This window comes from Lepidochelys kempii, chromosome 3, assembly GCF_965140265.1.
Source record: "Lepidochelys kempii isolate rLepKem1 chromosome 3, rLepKem1.hap2, whole genome shotgun sequence".
Classification (NCBI taxonomy): Eukaryota; Metazoa; Chordata; order Testudines; family Cheloniidae; genus Lepidochelys; species Lepidochelys kempii.
The window spans coordinates 196,772,410-196,786,344 of record NC_133258.1 but is presented as its reverse complement, the minus strand read 5'-3'; the positions used below and the strand labels follow the sequence as shown (position 1 = coordinate 196,786,344).

Here is a 13,935-nt window from a genome sequence, read left to right as displayed (position 1 = left end):
GGCTCTGCAGCTTTTCAAGGGAAAAAAGGTCTCCAATTTATTTTTAAGATGGGCACGTTTTCCCAAACCATGTTCTTATAAACAGCTGAATTATTCTGGCTGACAGTTTCTAACCAGCATGTAACATATCAGCCCAAACAGTTAAAGTTTGACAAAGCTACAAGCAAATGAATCAGGGTCTTGTAATAGGTCTTACAGTGTTGTGCAGCCTCACTAATGGGCAATACCATCAACCTCACCTATAATAATTATGCATAATCAATGCAAAAATCTGTGGCACACTGGAAACTGAGCAGTAAATCACATGTCTAAATAATTATCACAATGGCTACTGTTACTTATTGCACTATTCTTTGTCACATTTATTTCAATAAAAGCCTTCACATTTAATTGTGCCTCAGTCTCCACTCTGCTACGCGAGAGTACTGCAGAATCCACACAGCCTGGTCCAGTGTACATGCAGTACCATGTGCAGAGACACACTTTAGGGTTCCTCCCTTTCAAAGTTAGGACACCCGCTCTTGGTGGCTGCAGGGAGTTTGTAGGCCAGCTGGAAGTTTGTTGGGGTGCCCTGACTTGCGGCCACACATTTCCCGTTCCCACCGGAGGACCCAGCATACCACCCATCAACAGAGATCCCCAGTCCCTGGTTGGGGTGCACACCCAGTCTACGACTGTGGCCCCTCAGGTTGTGGGGGTTGAGCAATGAAACAGTCTATAGCGTCAGCCTCCTGGCTAGGACAAATAGCCAACGTCCAGAGCTCAGGCCTCCAGCGTGTGGGCTGAACTATTACAGAGTCTTTGACCTGCAGCCTCCTGGCTGGGGCAAGCAACCACAGTCTGGGACTCCAGCCCTCTGGGCGGGCAGAGCAACCAAACAGTCTATAGCCCACAGCTTTCTGGCTGGGGCTGGCAACAACCAAACAATCTCAGTCTCAGGCCCCTTTGGGGATGTGGGCTGAGTGACCAATACTCACTGTCTCAGGCATCTTGGCCTAATGTTTTGTGCCCAGACAACTGCTGGGTATGAGGTGGGGTATGGGGACCTGGGCCCACCCTGCTTCACTGGGTCCCAGCCCAGGGCCTTAATGGTGGTAGCAAGGAAACAGGCGATTGCTATCTCGCATCCCAGAAGTGCAACCGGACCAAAATCTTGTTTCCCACAGCTACTTCCTACCAGTTTCTGTTGGTGCTGCTCAGTCACTCCCAGGCTCAGGATCAGGCAGCCCTTCCTCTGGTCTCTCCCCGGGTCTTCTGTGCCCTAGAGCAGTGGGTTGCCAGTCTTCCCCGCTACCAGTCCTGGAATTCTCTGAGGGCTCGTCTCTCTGTGAGAGACATCTGCCTCCTTCCGTGGTCCCGTGACAACTGAGCCGCAGGGCCCTATTTTACTTCCTGCATGTGGGGTGGGCTTAGCTGAGCTTCCCAAGGAAAACTAACCCACTCTGCACTGGAGGGACGCTACTCTGCCTCACTACACACACACACACACACACACACACACACACTATATGAACAAAAAGAAAAGGAGTACTTGTTAGAGACTAACAAATTTATATATATTCATATATAGCTATATGAACAGGTGACGATTATACCAGTAACCACTGAATGAGGGGAACATGGCTGCCTTTTGTAATAAAGGTTCATAATTAAGAAAACTTTCTATATTCTTGGTTGCTTCTGGATGCTAAAAAAGTAGCTGTAGCCAAGGGCACTCTTTTCTATCTGCACCTGGCTAGACATCTATGAAAACTACAGCTGACATGTTGACCCTGCCACAATAAGAGGAGGTTACTTATTGTAACTGAAGATTCTTCGAGACGTGTGGTTCCTATCTGGATTCCAGACATGGGTGCGCATGTGCCGGAGCCAGAACTGTTCAGATGTACTTTCTATTGACCCATGCGTGCATCTTCCGCATTTCTGTGTCCAAGGCTATAAGAGGCCATGTGGGTCCACACCACTCCAGTATCCCTCTTACTCACAAGTAATGAAGTCCACAGCAGAGGGGATGGAGGGCAGGTACTGGAATACAAATAGGGACCACACATAACCTCCAGTTCCAGTAAGTAATCTCCTCTTCTTCTTCTTCAAGTGATGGTTCCTATATGGATTCCAGATGTGGGAGAGTGGTGAGCAGTGCTCAGTGTGAAGGTGGGTGCGCGGACTTGCGTGAAATCACAGTCTACAGAATGGCTCGGCCAACAGTCGCATTCACCACCACTGCTGCGATTGCATAGCGAGCGGTGAAGGTGCGGACAGAGCTCCAGGTGGGAGGCGAGGCATGAAAAAGGAGGTAGCATTCCGCAATACAATGGGAGATCCATTTATGGACCCATTGCAAAGAGAGGGCCTGGCCCCTGCAGCATTCCGTGATGGTGATGAAGAGCCTGGGCAAAGCCCGGAAGGCATGGGTGCTTTGCAGGTAGAAGGCCAGCGCACGGGCGGACATACAGAGAATGCAGCGTTTTCACCCTGGGGAAAGTGTGCATTTTGGGGTAGAAGATCGGAAGGTGGAGGCTTTGGTTGAGGAGGAATGGAGAGACCACCTTGGGTAGAAATTTGAGATGCAGGCATAGGGAGACTTCGTCTTTGTGGAAGACGGTGTGCGGGGGGTTCACCCATCATAGCCTCCAACTCGCTAATGCGCCACAGTGACTGCCACCAAGATCATCTTCATGGAGAGATGGGTGAGGGAGCAGGTCGCGAAGGGTTCAAAGAGTAATTTAGTGAGGGCCGAGAGGACAATGTTCATGTCCCCACAGCGGGTAATTTTATGTACCAGTAGAAAGGCCTTGACCAGGCCTTTAAGGAAGTGAAGGGTGGTCAGGTGAGTGAAGATGGAGGAACCCATCCACAGCAGGGAGGAAGGCACTGAGTGCTGCCAGATGGACCCTGCTGGAGGAGTGGGTGAGGCCTGTCAGCTTAAATTGGAGAAGATAGTCTAGGAGGAAGGGAATGGAGATGAAGTCCAGAGGGTAACGGTGCACCCAAGTGGTGAAGTGCTTCCATTTTGCCTGATAGTAAGCTTTGGTCAGAAGAACATAAGAATGGCCCTACTGGGTCAGACCAAAAGGTCCATCCAGCCCAGTATCCTGTCTACCGACAGTGGCTAATGCCAGGTGCCCAAGAGGGAGTGAACCTACCAGGTAATGATCAAGTGATCTCTCTCCTGCCCTCCATCTCCACCCTCTGACAACCAGAGGCTAGGGACACCCTTCCTTACCCATCCTGGCTAATAACCATTAATGGACTTAACCTCCATGAATTTATCTAGTTCTCTTTTAAACCCTGTTATAGTCCTAGCCTTCACAACCTCCTCAGGCAAGGAGTTCCACAAGTTGACTGTGCGCTGAGTGAAGAACTTCCTTTTATTTGTTTTAAACCTGCTGCCCATTAATTTCATTTGGTGGCCCCTAGTTCTTATATTATGGAAACAAGTAAATAACTTTTCCTTATTCACTTTCTCCACACCACTCATGATTTTATATACTTCTATCATATCCCCCCCTTAGTCTCCTCTTTTCCAAGCTGAAAAGTCCTAGCCTCTTTAATCTCTCCTCATATGAAACCCGTTCCAAACCCCTAAAATCATTATAGTTGCCCTGCTCTGAACCTTTTCTAATGCCAGTATATCTTTTTTGAGATGAGGAGACCACATCTGTATGCAGTATTCAAGATGTGGGCATAGCATGGATTTATATAAAGGCAATAAGATATTCTCGGTCTTATTCTCTATCCCTTTGTTAATAATTCCTAACATCCTGTTTGCTTTTTTGACTGCCGCTGCAAGGACATCTTCAGAGAACTATCCACAGTGATTCCAAGATCTCTTTCCTGATTAGTTGTAGCTAAATTAGCCCCCATCATATTGTATGTATAGTTGGGGTCGATGGTCTCCTGCTGTGCACAAGGATGTCGTGCACTGGAATAGAGCATGCTCTATCTACATGCATGCCGGATCAAAATACCAAGCCATAGGGTGGAGTGGGCCAGGGCTGGGATGCCACAGGCATCCCTGCGCCTGAGTGAGGAGGTCCCAGGGGGTGAATCTTAATATAGTTCACTGGGCCAAATACCTCCTCTGATGCTGTCCCTGAAGCAATGGTAGTGGCACTCAGTGTGGCAGATAGGGGTGTGGGTCGTGGGTTACCTTAAGTTTAAGCAGCCCACAGTGATGGCAAACAACTTACCTTCCCCTTTTGGTAGAAGGCTTTAAAACCTGGACTCCCTTGGGGGTGCTTTTTGTTTGTTTTAATCAAAGTTGGGGTTAGGTTTATTTCCAATTTCCTCCTCCTTCTTACCCTGGGTGACATGGGGATTTTCTTCCCCTGGGATTTGCGCCCCACATGGGCTCTCGATTCAACCTATTCACCAGCAATTTGTGCAGCCTCTAAAACCGTGGTAGGTTTTTTGTTAGTTTGTTTTTTTGTCGTCACAGATGGCTGCTTTTCCCTCATCTATAACTACACATAACTAAGGCTAAGATTATGCCATGGAATCCGTGACTTCCAGAGACCTCTGTGACATTTTCTGCCTAGGGCTGGAGCTCCCAGCTGGCCCCTGTGCAACACCCTGCCCCTGCCCTGGTGGGGGGACCCTGCAGCTGCCCAGCCGTGGCAGGGGGACCCCCTGGAGCTCCCAGCTGCTGCAGGGGGTGAGGGGACCCCACAGCAGCCCAGCCCCCGTGGGGGACCCCAGAGCTCTCATTCACTGCAGGTGGTCCAGGAACCCCCCCAGAGCTGCTCAGCCACCGTAGGCAGGGGGGAAACCCCAGAGCTGCCACAGGTGGGGGGGATCCCAGAGCTCACGTGCAGCAGGGGACCCCGAACCCAAGCAGCAGTGAGTGCTGAACCTGCCTCCCCATTTTGTCAGGGATATTTTTAGTGAAAGTCAGGGACAGGTCATGGGCTTCAGTCAATTTTTGTTTATTGCCCATGATCTGTCCATGACTTTTACTAAAAATATCCGTGACAAAGTCTTAGCCTTACCTATAACAATTGCTCCTGGGCCATCAGATCAAACAGTTTTTCATAATTACCTTCCGCCCCAACCCCCATTACCCATTTTCTCAGAAAACTACACATTTTATGCACATATTTAACATGAGTGAAACTGTCAAACATTTTGATATGTCTGTACTTCAGCTGATATGTGTCAGGGGTAATCTCAAACCTTTTCAATACATTTTCTTTAAATTTCATATGCACCTTACCATCACCCTCCTCCATATCATTAAAAACTTGTCCGGCTTTCCCAGTTAATCTGGTTAAGAGGATAGGCATCATCTTATCCTCTGCGACTTGTGCATCCCACACAGTTTTCCCAAAGGTGGACGGGTACTCTTCAATGCAATTAGTCTTTCTGATAACAAGGCAGACTTTCTCCTATCCCTGGTGTTGGTGGGGGAGTGTACTCACAGGCTGAGGAAGCTCCTTTTGCTGTTCCAGTATTCTGAGTCGCAAAGTGTGAGGTTCCAGCTGTCTTTTGTGTGCCCTGTCCTCAGCTTCCATGTGTTTTTGGTGGGCTCTCTTCTCAGCTTCCTTGTCTTCCTGATCCAAAAATCTCACCAAGGTCTCCAAAGCTCATGTTCTTTATGGGCTGCCCAGTACTGCAATCAGGCCAGTTCAACTGCGGTGTTTTCCTCTGTGGCATCTGGGGCAGAAAGATTCTTGGACTCTCTCTGGTCAGCACTTATGAGCAAAGCTCTCAGCTCCTGGAGTTTTCTATTTATGGGATATTCCCCTCTCCTTACACAACTATTCCAGCCCTTTTCTGTCAAGACCATCATATGACTGCAGTTCACTCATCGTGACTAATGTGTAACCTTTAAACCTCTCAGTACCAAGTTTACACTTTTATCAGAGCTAGGTTATGATCTCTAAACCCATCTGACCCATAGCATGTGAATCCTGCTAAGAATACACGAGTGTCAAGCTGTCCGGAGTGGCTCACAAGCATGAGTACCAACCTCAGGACAGACTTAAGAAGTAGGGCATAAACCCCCAACTGGTTGTGAGCTCTATACTTAGATTTCACCAACCAAGTATCAAGTGTGAACTCCTAAGTCACTACAACAACCTTAACATGGAGTCACAGACAGCGCACTTGGCTACTCTGATCTATCTTGACACCCAGGCATGCTTGTTTTTGTGACAGATGGTCCTTTACACCAAATATCACAATAATATTCAGGTTACTCCCAGTCCCAAAGGACCAGTCACTTACCACAGGTCAATTGCACCCTATATCTTTTACCAAAGACAAAGCTTGTAGCCAATCCTACAATAAACTAACTAAAGATTTATTTCTTTTCTTAGTTAATAAGAGTTAATTACAAGATTAAAGCAGGTAAACACACACACAAATGAGTTACAATCTTAGACGCCAAAAAGTAATAGAAAAAAATAGCTGCAATATGCTAGCTTTATATGTCCTTCAGGGCTAAGCCAGGCCAAGCACTAGAGAACTCTTGCTTTTGTTTAGCAATCTTCACCCCTCAGAGTTCAAGCAGCATAGGGATGCACAGGATCCTTCTTGTCAGGTATTTTTATTCCCTTCCCCCATAGTTCAAGCTGATGGGATGAGTCCACCTGCATGTCTCCTCTTCACAGGTGTAGGGGAGCAATCAACAAAGTCTTTGTTCTTTGATATTTCACAATGGCTAATTAGCTTTCAATTGGCCTTCTTGGTGGCAAAACATAATACCTTCCATAGGAAGCCAGCATTTCTACACTATTAAATGCTCCTTTCTTGTTTGATGACTCACATAATTACGGAGGACTACAATGCAAACATTTAACATAACCTTAAAACATGGGTACACTGATGTTATAAGTAAAATTAATACACACAGCATCCTACAAGCATTTCATAAAATCTAAACACTAAACCCATTCTTACAAACTTAACGTCTGTTGAACAATACTAAGACACCAGACTGGTGAGTCAGACTGGTTTTCAGCTATGTAGTTGTCAGTGTTCAGTGAGGCCCAGGGCCTTGGCATGAGCTGGCACCTGGCCTCTCAGCGTCACAGTGTTCTTTGGGGAAAACTGTTTATTCCTGAAAAATACTGAGTATATTAATAGTTCAAATACACTATTCAACTTGTGTAATTTCAAAGAAAGTGGGAGGCCCAAGTGGTTTGAAGACCTTGTAGAGAAGACAGGGGTGACCTGCCCAAAATTCCTTGCCACAGAACACAATCTGGTCTATGCCAGAAGTATTTTATGAGGTCAAAGAAGGAATCCTGTCTGGCAGGCACATTCTGGCAGTATCTGGAGATGCAGTGAACTCCTCCAGGGATAGAAAAATCATTCCCAACCCTCCCATCACATACTTTTCTATACTACAAAACTGTACCATAAGTTTGATGACTGAGAGTGAGACAACCTTGAACACAATTTGCCTGGTCTACACTGACTGCCAGTTGTGGTCAATACCATGAGATATAAGTCCATTGTTCATAGCAGTGTTCAAACAGGATAATAGCCTGGAAAAGGCACGGAGAGGCAGAATTATAACAAAGGGCTCTCCAAGAACCCCCACCTCCGCTTTACAAGGAATAATCTTACGAACAGTCAGTAGTAGTTTTTTTAGATCAATCAGTTTTGGGAGGCTAGGGAAAACTTCCACTTTTTAAAAATTCTTTTTCACCTCCCTCAGAAAAGATAAATGTGAAATTTATGAGCAACCAGTTCAGTGTCTTGAGTTTCCTGTGGGTAGCTTTCTGGCAAGACAGCAATAATCATGTGTCAAGGAAACCAAACAACATTTTTATACATAAGCTACAGAATTGAATGCATTATTTAAACTGAAGTTATCACTAAATATCCTATCCTGCAAATCAGGGAGACATGGAGAATGACTCCATAGTTAAGCGTTAGATACAACGGAGGACAAACACCCCATTATTCAGGGATGTCATTCAATTTAGGGTAAAATTTACCAAAGTAACTTCAAAATTTAACCCTCCGTATCCAAACACCATTATAACTATTAAGAGGACAATTTTCTTTGCAACATTTCAGTAAAATATTTACTACCTTTTTTAGAGGAAGCGTCTGTTCCTTTTTTGGACTATCTTGTTTCATCAAATTTCTGAGGGTTATTCTCATTAAAAATAATGCCACGATTTCCAATCTTCACTCTCACTCCCCCATACTCTTGGATAACAGTAGAGACACACCACTTTCGACGTTTTAAAATTAGACACATTCTTGTCCTCCTTACTTGGGGTAACCTATGTTACACCAGAACTAGCCAATAGAGCTGTCAAGTTACATCAGCTACTTCTGCCTTCAGATGCTGCCAACCTGCCTCCCTAGCCGCACTGCTTAGAGACCATGGGGAACGAAGGAGACAAATAAGGCAGCAGGCAGTATGGGGGTTGGCTCCTGGGAGGGAGATGGAGGAGCAGACAGATGAGCCACAGGAGAACGGCTTTGGAGAGCTATAGGTTAGCAGGGATGTATGCAGGGGTTGTGATGGGGAGATGGGGGGGGGAGGGAGAGCATAAGACGACTTGTATGCAATCAGTGCATGGGGTGCAAGAGGCAGAGGGAAGCCCAGTGTCTGTGCATCACAGTATTGGTGTTTGAAGAATAAACTCTTCTTCTGACAGACAAGCTGATGCCTACATGCAGAATCATGGGACCCCCTCTCACCCTAGGCATCCCCAAATAGCTGAATCAAAATCCACTTCCCCTAAACCTCCCAATCACCCCCTCTAAGTTCCTTAGAGCATCAGACATCAGCTCTACAGGAATTGGGGACCGGGGGGGTTGAAAGAGATGAGCAGACATGCAGAGGGGACATGAGGAGTCAGACTATGGGAGAAAGGAGGGCGGGTGGGGGCAGAATGGAGCTTGAGCTGGGAGATCCAGAGAGGGAAAAAAGAAGAAGACATCTCTTTGAAAAACTACCTGCAGCACAAATCCCTCCTTCCTCTTGTTCTATACTGGCTTTAAAGTAAGGATCAAAGACGTAAAGCAGTGGATCCTGCTCCTTTCCCTGGCCTGGGTAAATGGCTGCTCCCTAGCAGAATCCCCCTTCTCTCCTTGGCATGGATAAGCAATGTTTTCTTTTAGCTTCCCCTTCCGCTTGGTTGGCAAGATGACTGCTTCCCGCTCCTGTTTCAATCCACTTTAAACACTTCTCAAACACATGCAACTTTCTCCCTCAGCACAAAATGTTAGCTATTGAGAAAGCAAAAAACAACACCATACTTCTTCAGTAAATCACTTCAAGGGATCTAGTACAAACGTTGAACAAACAACCTCAAACATAAGTTTTATATTTTATTAACTTAACCACCTCCACTAACAATCAGCAGCAACAAACTTAACTCGAATTAGCTACTAAAACTCTTCACCATACTCTAAACTAGGCACTTCAATCATGGAACATCCATTACTCCTGGTTGGAATGAAAGGTTCCATGTTAAGTGTGGAGGTGGTGACTAGTAGCAGGTGGTATGTTTGTGTCATAATACAGAGCAAAAGTCACTGTTACATGCTGAAAGGGCTAGTAATGACTTGAGACATTGATTTCCTGCCCTTAGTATGCTTTTATTGATGTTACATGGACTTGAGCAACCTTGAGTGATTTGCAGTTAAATATTTTGTTTGGAGAGGATAAATTATATGCATGTAATTTTTAAAGAGAAATATCTTGCATGCAAAATTAGGACAAATGGAAAATTTGCTATATCATGAATTCTACTGAACTGTCTTGTTTGCTCTTGCAAAACTTGCCTTATGAACTCTATACATGGCAATTTTATTAGTGTCAAACACCTTGGTGTGCGAGGCTGCTCTCTAGAACAGGACAGTTCTCATGTTTGGGGGCTGAGCTCCAGGCAGGACTGGCTACTCACTGATGTAATGCTCTCCTCCTATGTAAAGTAGACATTTAGGTAAAATTTTCAAAATTAGTTAACTGACTTTAGTAGCACCTTCATAGCCTAAGTCCCATTTTCAAAAATGATTTAGGAGCCTACGTCACTTTGGAATCTTTAAAAATTTTATCCTACATTTTTGGCACAAACATCATAGTGTACACAATAAATTAATTAACGAACTGAACACTTCATCTAAATTGATATTTAAAAATACATTTAAACTAAATTTTTCAAGAACAAATTATTGCTATTTGTGTAATTACTGTTTACAATATACTTACCCTGGATTATAAAGCATGACAGCTGAGAGGTTCTCACAAGATTTTGAAAGATCTGTCATAGATAAACTGAAGGAAGACAGTAGTCCACTCTAACAGAACATAGAATTAAAAGATTATCACTAGTATTAAAGAAACTCTGCTGTGCTTACAGAAATATTACTTTTTCTCCTTGACAAAATATGAACTATTTTGATGTGAAGCAACGCAAAAAATAATCTAAACCAGTGAATATTTAAACATATTAGAAACAAAAATTATTAAAAGATTTGAATTCCTCAGGTACTCACCTTTCTTTTTTCCCTCAGTTTGGCAGCTTCCTTGGGATGATTAAAGCGAAACATATTGGTTCTCCCAAGTAATATAACAGCACCTGGCAGGAAAAACACACACACAGGTTTATTGACAGCATACTATACCAGGAGATATCCAATAATTTCCTCAGTCATCTGACAAGAGCACGGACTTCTAAAACATAAGACAAAAATGAAAAAGCATTATTCTAACAACTAAGGTTTGGGGTTTTTAAAAAAATGTTTAGATGGAGCTGGAGCTGCATTAATAGTTGTTGTAGTATATACCTTGTTCCTCCCTATTACTACTATAAAATACATAAGATGTTAGGTCTTCTACAAAATATAGACTAACCAAGTCTGGACTATTTTGTCCAAAAGAACAGAGGCAAGCAGTGGAGATGGCAGTAGGAGATTTCTCACACTGCTTTACCTATGTATAACTCAAGGCCCATTTGGCGAGATCTCTTCTTTGGTTAGAGGACAGTTCAGTCTCCAACCCATTTAATCTCTGGACTCTGAAAGGTGCCAGTTATTGTCAAATGTAACCTGTCCACTACTCAACACAGATGAAAACACATGCCGAATGGCAATGACTTTCAATCACTAATGATCTGAGAGAGCTGAACCAGCTACTATACGTTCCGAAGACTCCATTACCCTGTCATCATCTGTACTCTCAGCCATTCATTCCTCCAACCAGAAACAGATAAACATTGATCCAAAGCTCTCCATTATCCAAAAGAGGGTCATCTGACTATGATACTGAAAATCTATTTCATGAACCAAAACCATGACTATCTCAAATTATTCAATAGCCCCCCATTATATTCAGATAGGTCAACATGTTCTGTGTTTAATCAATTACAGGTGACAAATAAAAACACATTTCTGGGCAACTACTGCCAGATTTGAAGGACATTAAAGCCAATTTTAATAATATTCTAATAACAACTGTGTTGTCAATGGTGTCTTACTGCTATAATAAAACAGAAACTCTTTTTAAATAGCCATAGGTTTACCTGGTTTTATGGATGAAAAACTTGCCAGCACAGTCAGGCAAAGCTTGAGGAAAGGTGTCATATTTTACTTCAATAAGCCAAGTATGTTAGGATCGAATTCTGCCCTTAGATAGTAACGTTCCACTTGATTAAGAGAATCTGCCTTACTGAGAACACAAGTTGGTTTTTACTGTGATCACAATCTACATGGTCTTTAATAATCATGAATAAAAATTTGAAGTGAAGTTCTGGCCCTGGTGAAGTCAATGGCAAGACTCCCATTGACTTCGATGAGGTCAGCATTTAAGTCCTGATATATAGGCAGCACCCCAAATGGCCCTACTGGAGTTTCCTGTTAGACTTGTGGTTATGGCATTTATTTCAGGTGATCTAGACTTCCTAATGTATATATACTGGTAATGAGAGCAGCAAGTCTATCGGTCAAAATAATTATACAACTAAAATGGAAAACTGACATCTTCAGATGTGAGCAATTTTGCTAATTTGCAGAAGTTTCTTTCCAGTGTAGTGCGAGATCTTTAACATTTTGTCTGAATACTTAGAAGAGCATGAGTATCAATTGGTATAGTCTCCACTGATTCTTAAAGTAAGCATTCATGTTTGTTTCTGATTGTAAGTTATTGTGTATATTGTATATAATGTGGATGCCATCTTGTTCCATGGCCTCCCTTCCTTTTTGTTCTACTTTGAACAAAACTTGGCCAAAAAAAAGTTTTAATAATGTATTTGTAGATATTATTTATACATTGGTAATGCCTGCAGATTCTCCTTATGCTCGGTACTTTGCACACGCGGAAGTGCTTTATAACCTAAATAAATCTGGCAGACAAAGGGCATGAGAAAGCAGGTGTTATCCCCATTTTTCCAATTTTCCAATTTGGAACAGAGGCACAGAGTGCCTGAGACACATGCGGTGGGGAAGGTTACACAGGAAGCCTCCGGCAGAGCTGGACATTAAACCTAGATTTCCTGAGCGCTAGTCTAAGGACCTAAACAGAAGATCATCATTTATTAGTGGCCAGTACAACTGTTTACTGCAGTGGCTTTGTTTCTAGAGTTGCTGTCCTAAATCATCAATTTGCTTTTGACAATATTCAAAGATTATTTACAGGCAATATTTTAATAGCAAACAGCAAGAACACAGTTTAATTTTGGCACAGCAGTCTTCTTAAAATATTTGTCAGACAACTCTCTTCTTGAAATGGTTGATGAGGGATGAATTTAAATACCTGGGGCATGTAGTGTGCTCTCAATTCATTATGGAAATCAATATAGAAAAAGCTTGCAAAATAGAAACATCCTTTGCAGACGGCACCGAATGTTGGCATTATCACACAAAAAGGTGAAATCAAACATCCTTTGCTTTCAATTCTGGATTATAGTAACAGTGCTATTGCATTTCATCCCAGTCTAATCTTAAAAAGATTTACTGTTCATGAAGGTTTGTGTTGCAAAGTCATCTCGATACCATCTCTGTAATTTACGTGATGCAGTTGGCCTTTCTGTCATGAAATGCATTGACTATACTTTTTTATGAACGCACATTAAACAGATTCCTGCTGGTCATAACCACTACAGCTTAAGTTGTAAAACTATTTCCATTCTACCACTATTTCATATGATTATAATTTCCCCAAATATATTCCTTTTCATTCTTGGTCTCTGCTGGAAGGTTATTTTGATTAGTTTTAGAGGGTGGAGGGGGACTGATTTCAGTGAAACTCCTTAATCTATTTCAGAGTGAGTGTAAAAATCATTCATTGTAAAAACTTTAACCACCAAATGAAAACAACAAACAAGTCAACTGAAATTTCAGAATCAGTATGTAGATAAGCATTATTGTTTCTGCAAATCTGACAAAATGGTTTTAAAAATAAGTAGGAATGTTTTAAACTAAGTGATTACGCATACAAAGGAGGACACTTCATTGTTAGCTGCACATTTAGATTGTTATGTATCTAAGGTACTTACATGGCTCCCATCATTATAATATCTGAATGCCTCACAATCTTTAATGTATGTATCCCCACAAAACCCTTGTAAAGTAGAGGGAATGTTATTTTTTCCATTTTACAGATGGGGATTTACATTTTACAAACTAACATTTTAGTATTATGCTTTCTATTACTTAAGCGTGATTATACAATTTTTATTCCAACTTGAGAGCACTTATTTAGGTTAGTATCAACATTAAAACAGAACAAAAAACATATTTAAGTCTAACCAAAGTTTGCACAATATTTGCTAAATAAGAGGTCACATTGTATAATCATGTAATATTGAGCAATGCAATTCCCCATCAGAATGTGAGCAAAGTGTACAGTTAACGTTGTCATGGGAACAACTGGATCTGCTATGGGCTGCGTGATTTATTAATTTTTTTTAATTTAAGTATCTACATTCAGGAAGAGTGTGAGTAAGTGGCAAAGGAAAGGGTTTA

General features: G+C 42.7%; 1 protein-coding gene across 3 annotated transcripts in view; it reads right to left on the bottom strand.

Moving 5' to 3' along the window:
- KIF16B (kinesin family member 16B) overlaps positions 1 to 13,935 on the bottom strand; it is a 243,691-nt gene that overhangs the window by 112,331 nt on the left and 117,425 nt on the right. For all 3 annotated transcript variants that reach the window (XM_073339553.1, XM_073339554.1, XM_073339552.1), the window contains exons 16-17: positions 10,471 to 10,553; positions 10,184 to 10,272 (exon numbers count right to left, since the gene is read on the bottom strand). In XM_073339553.1, the coding sequence (XP_073195654.1) occupies positions 10,184 to 10,272; positions 10,471 to 10,553 (172 nt within the window). The remainder of the gene's footprint in view (positions 1 to 10,183; positions 10,273 to 10,470; positions 10,554 to 13,935) is intronic.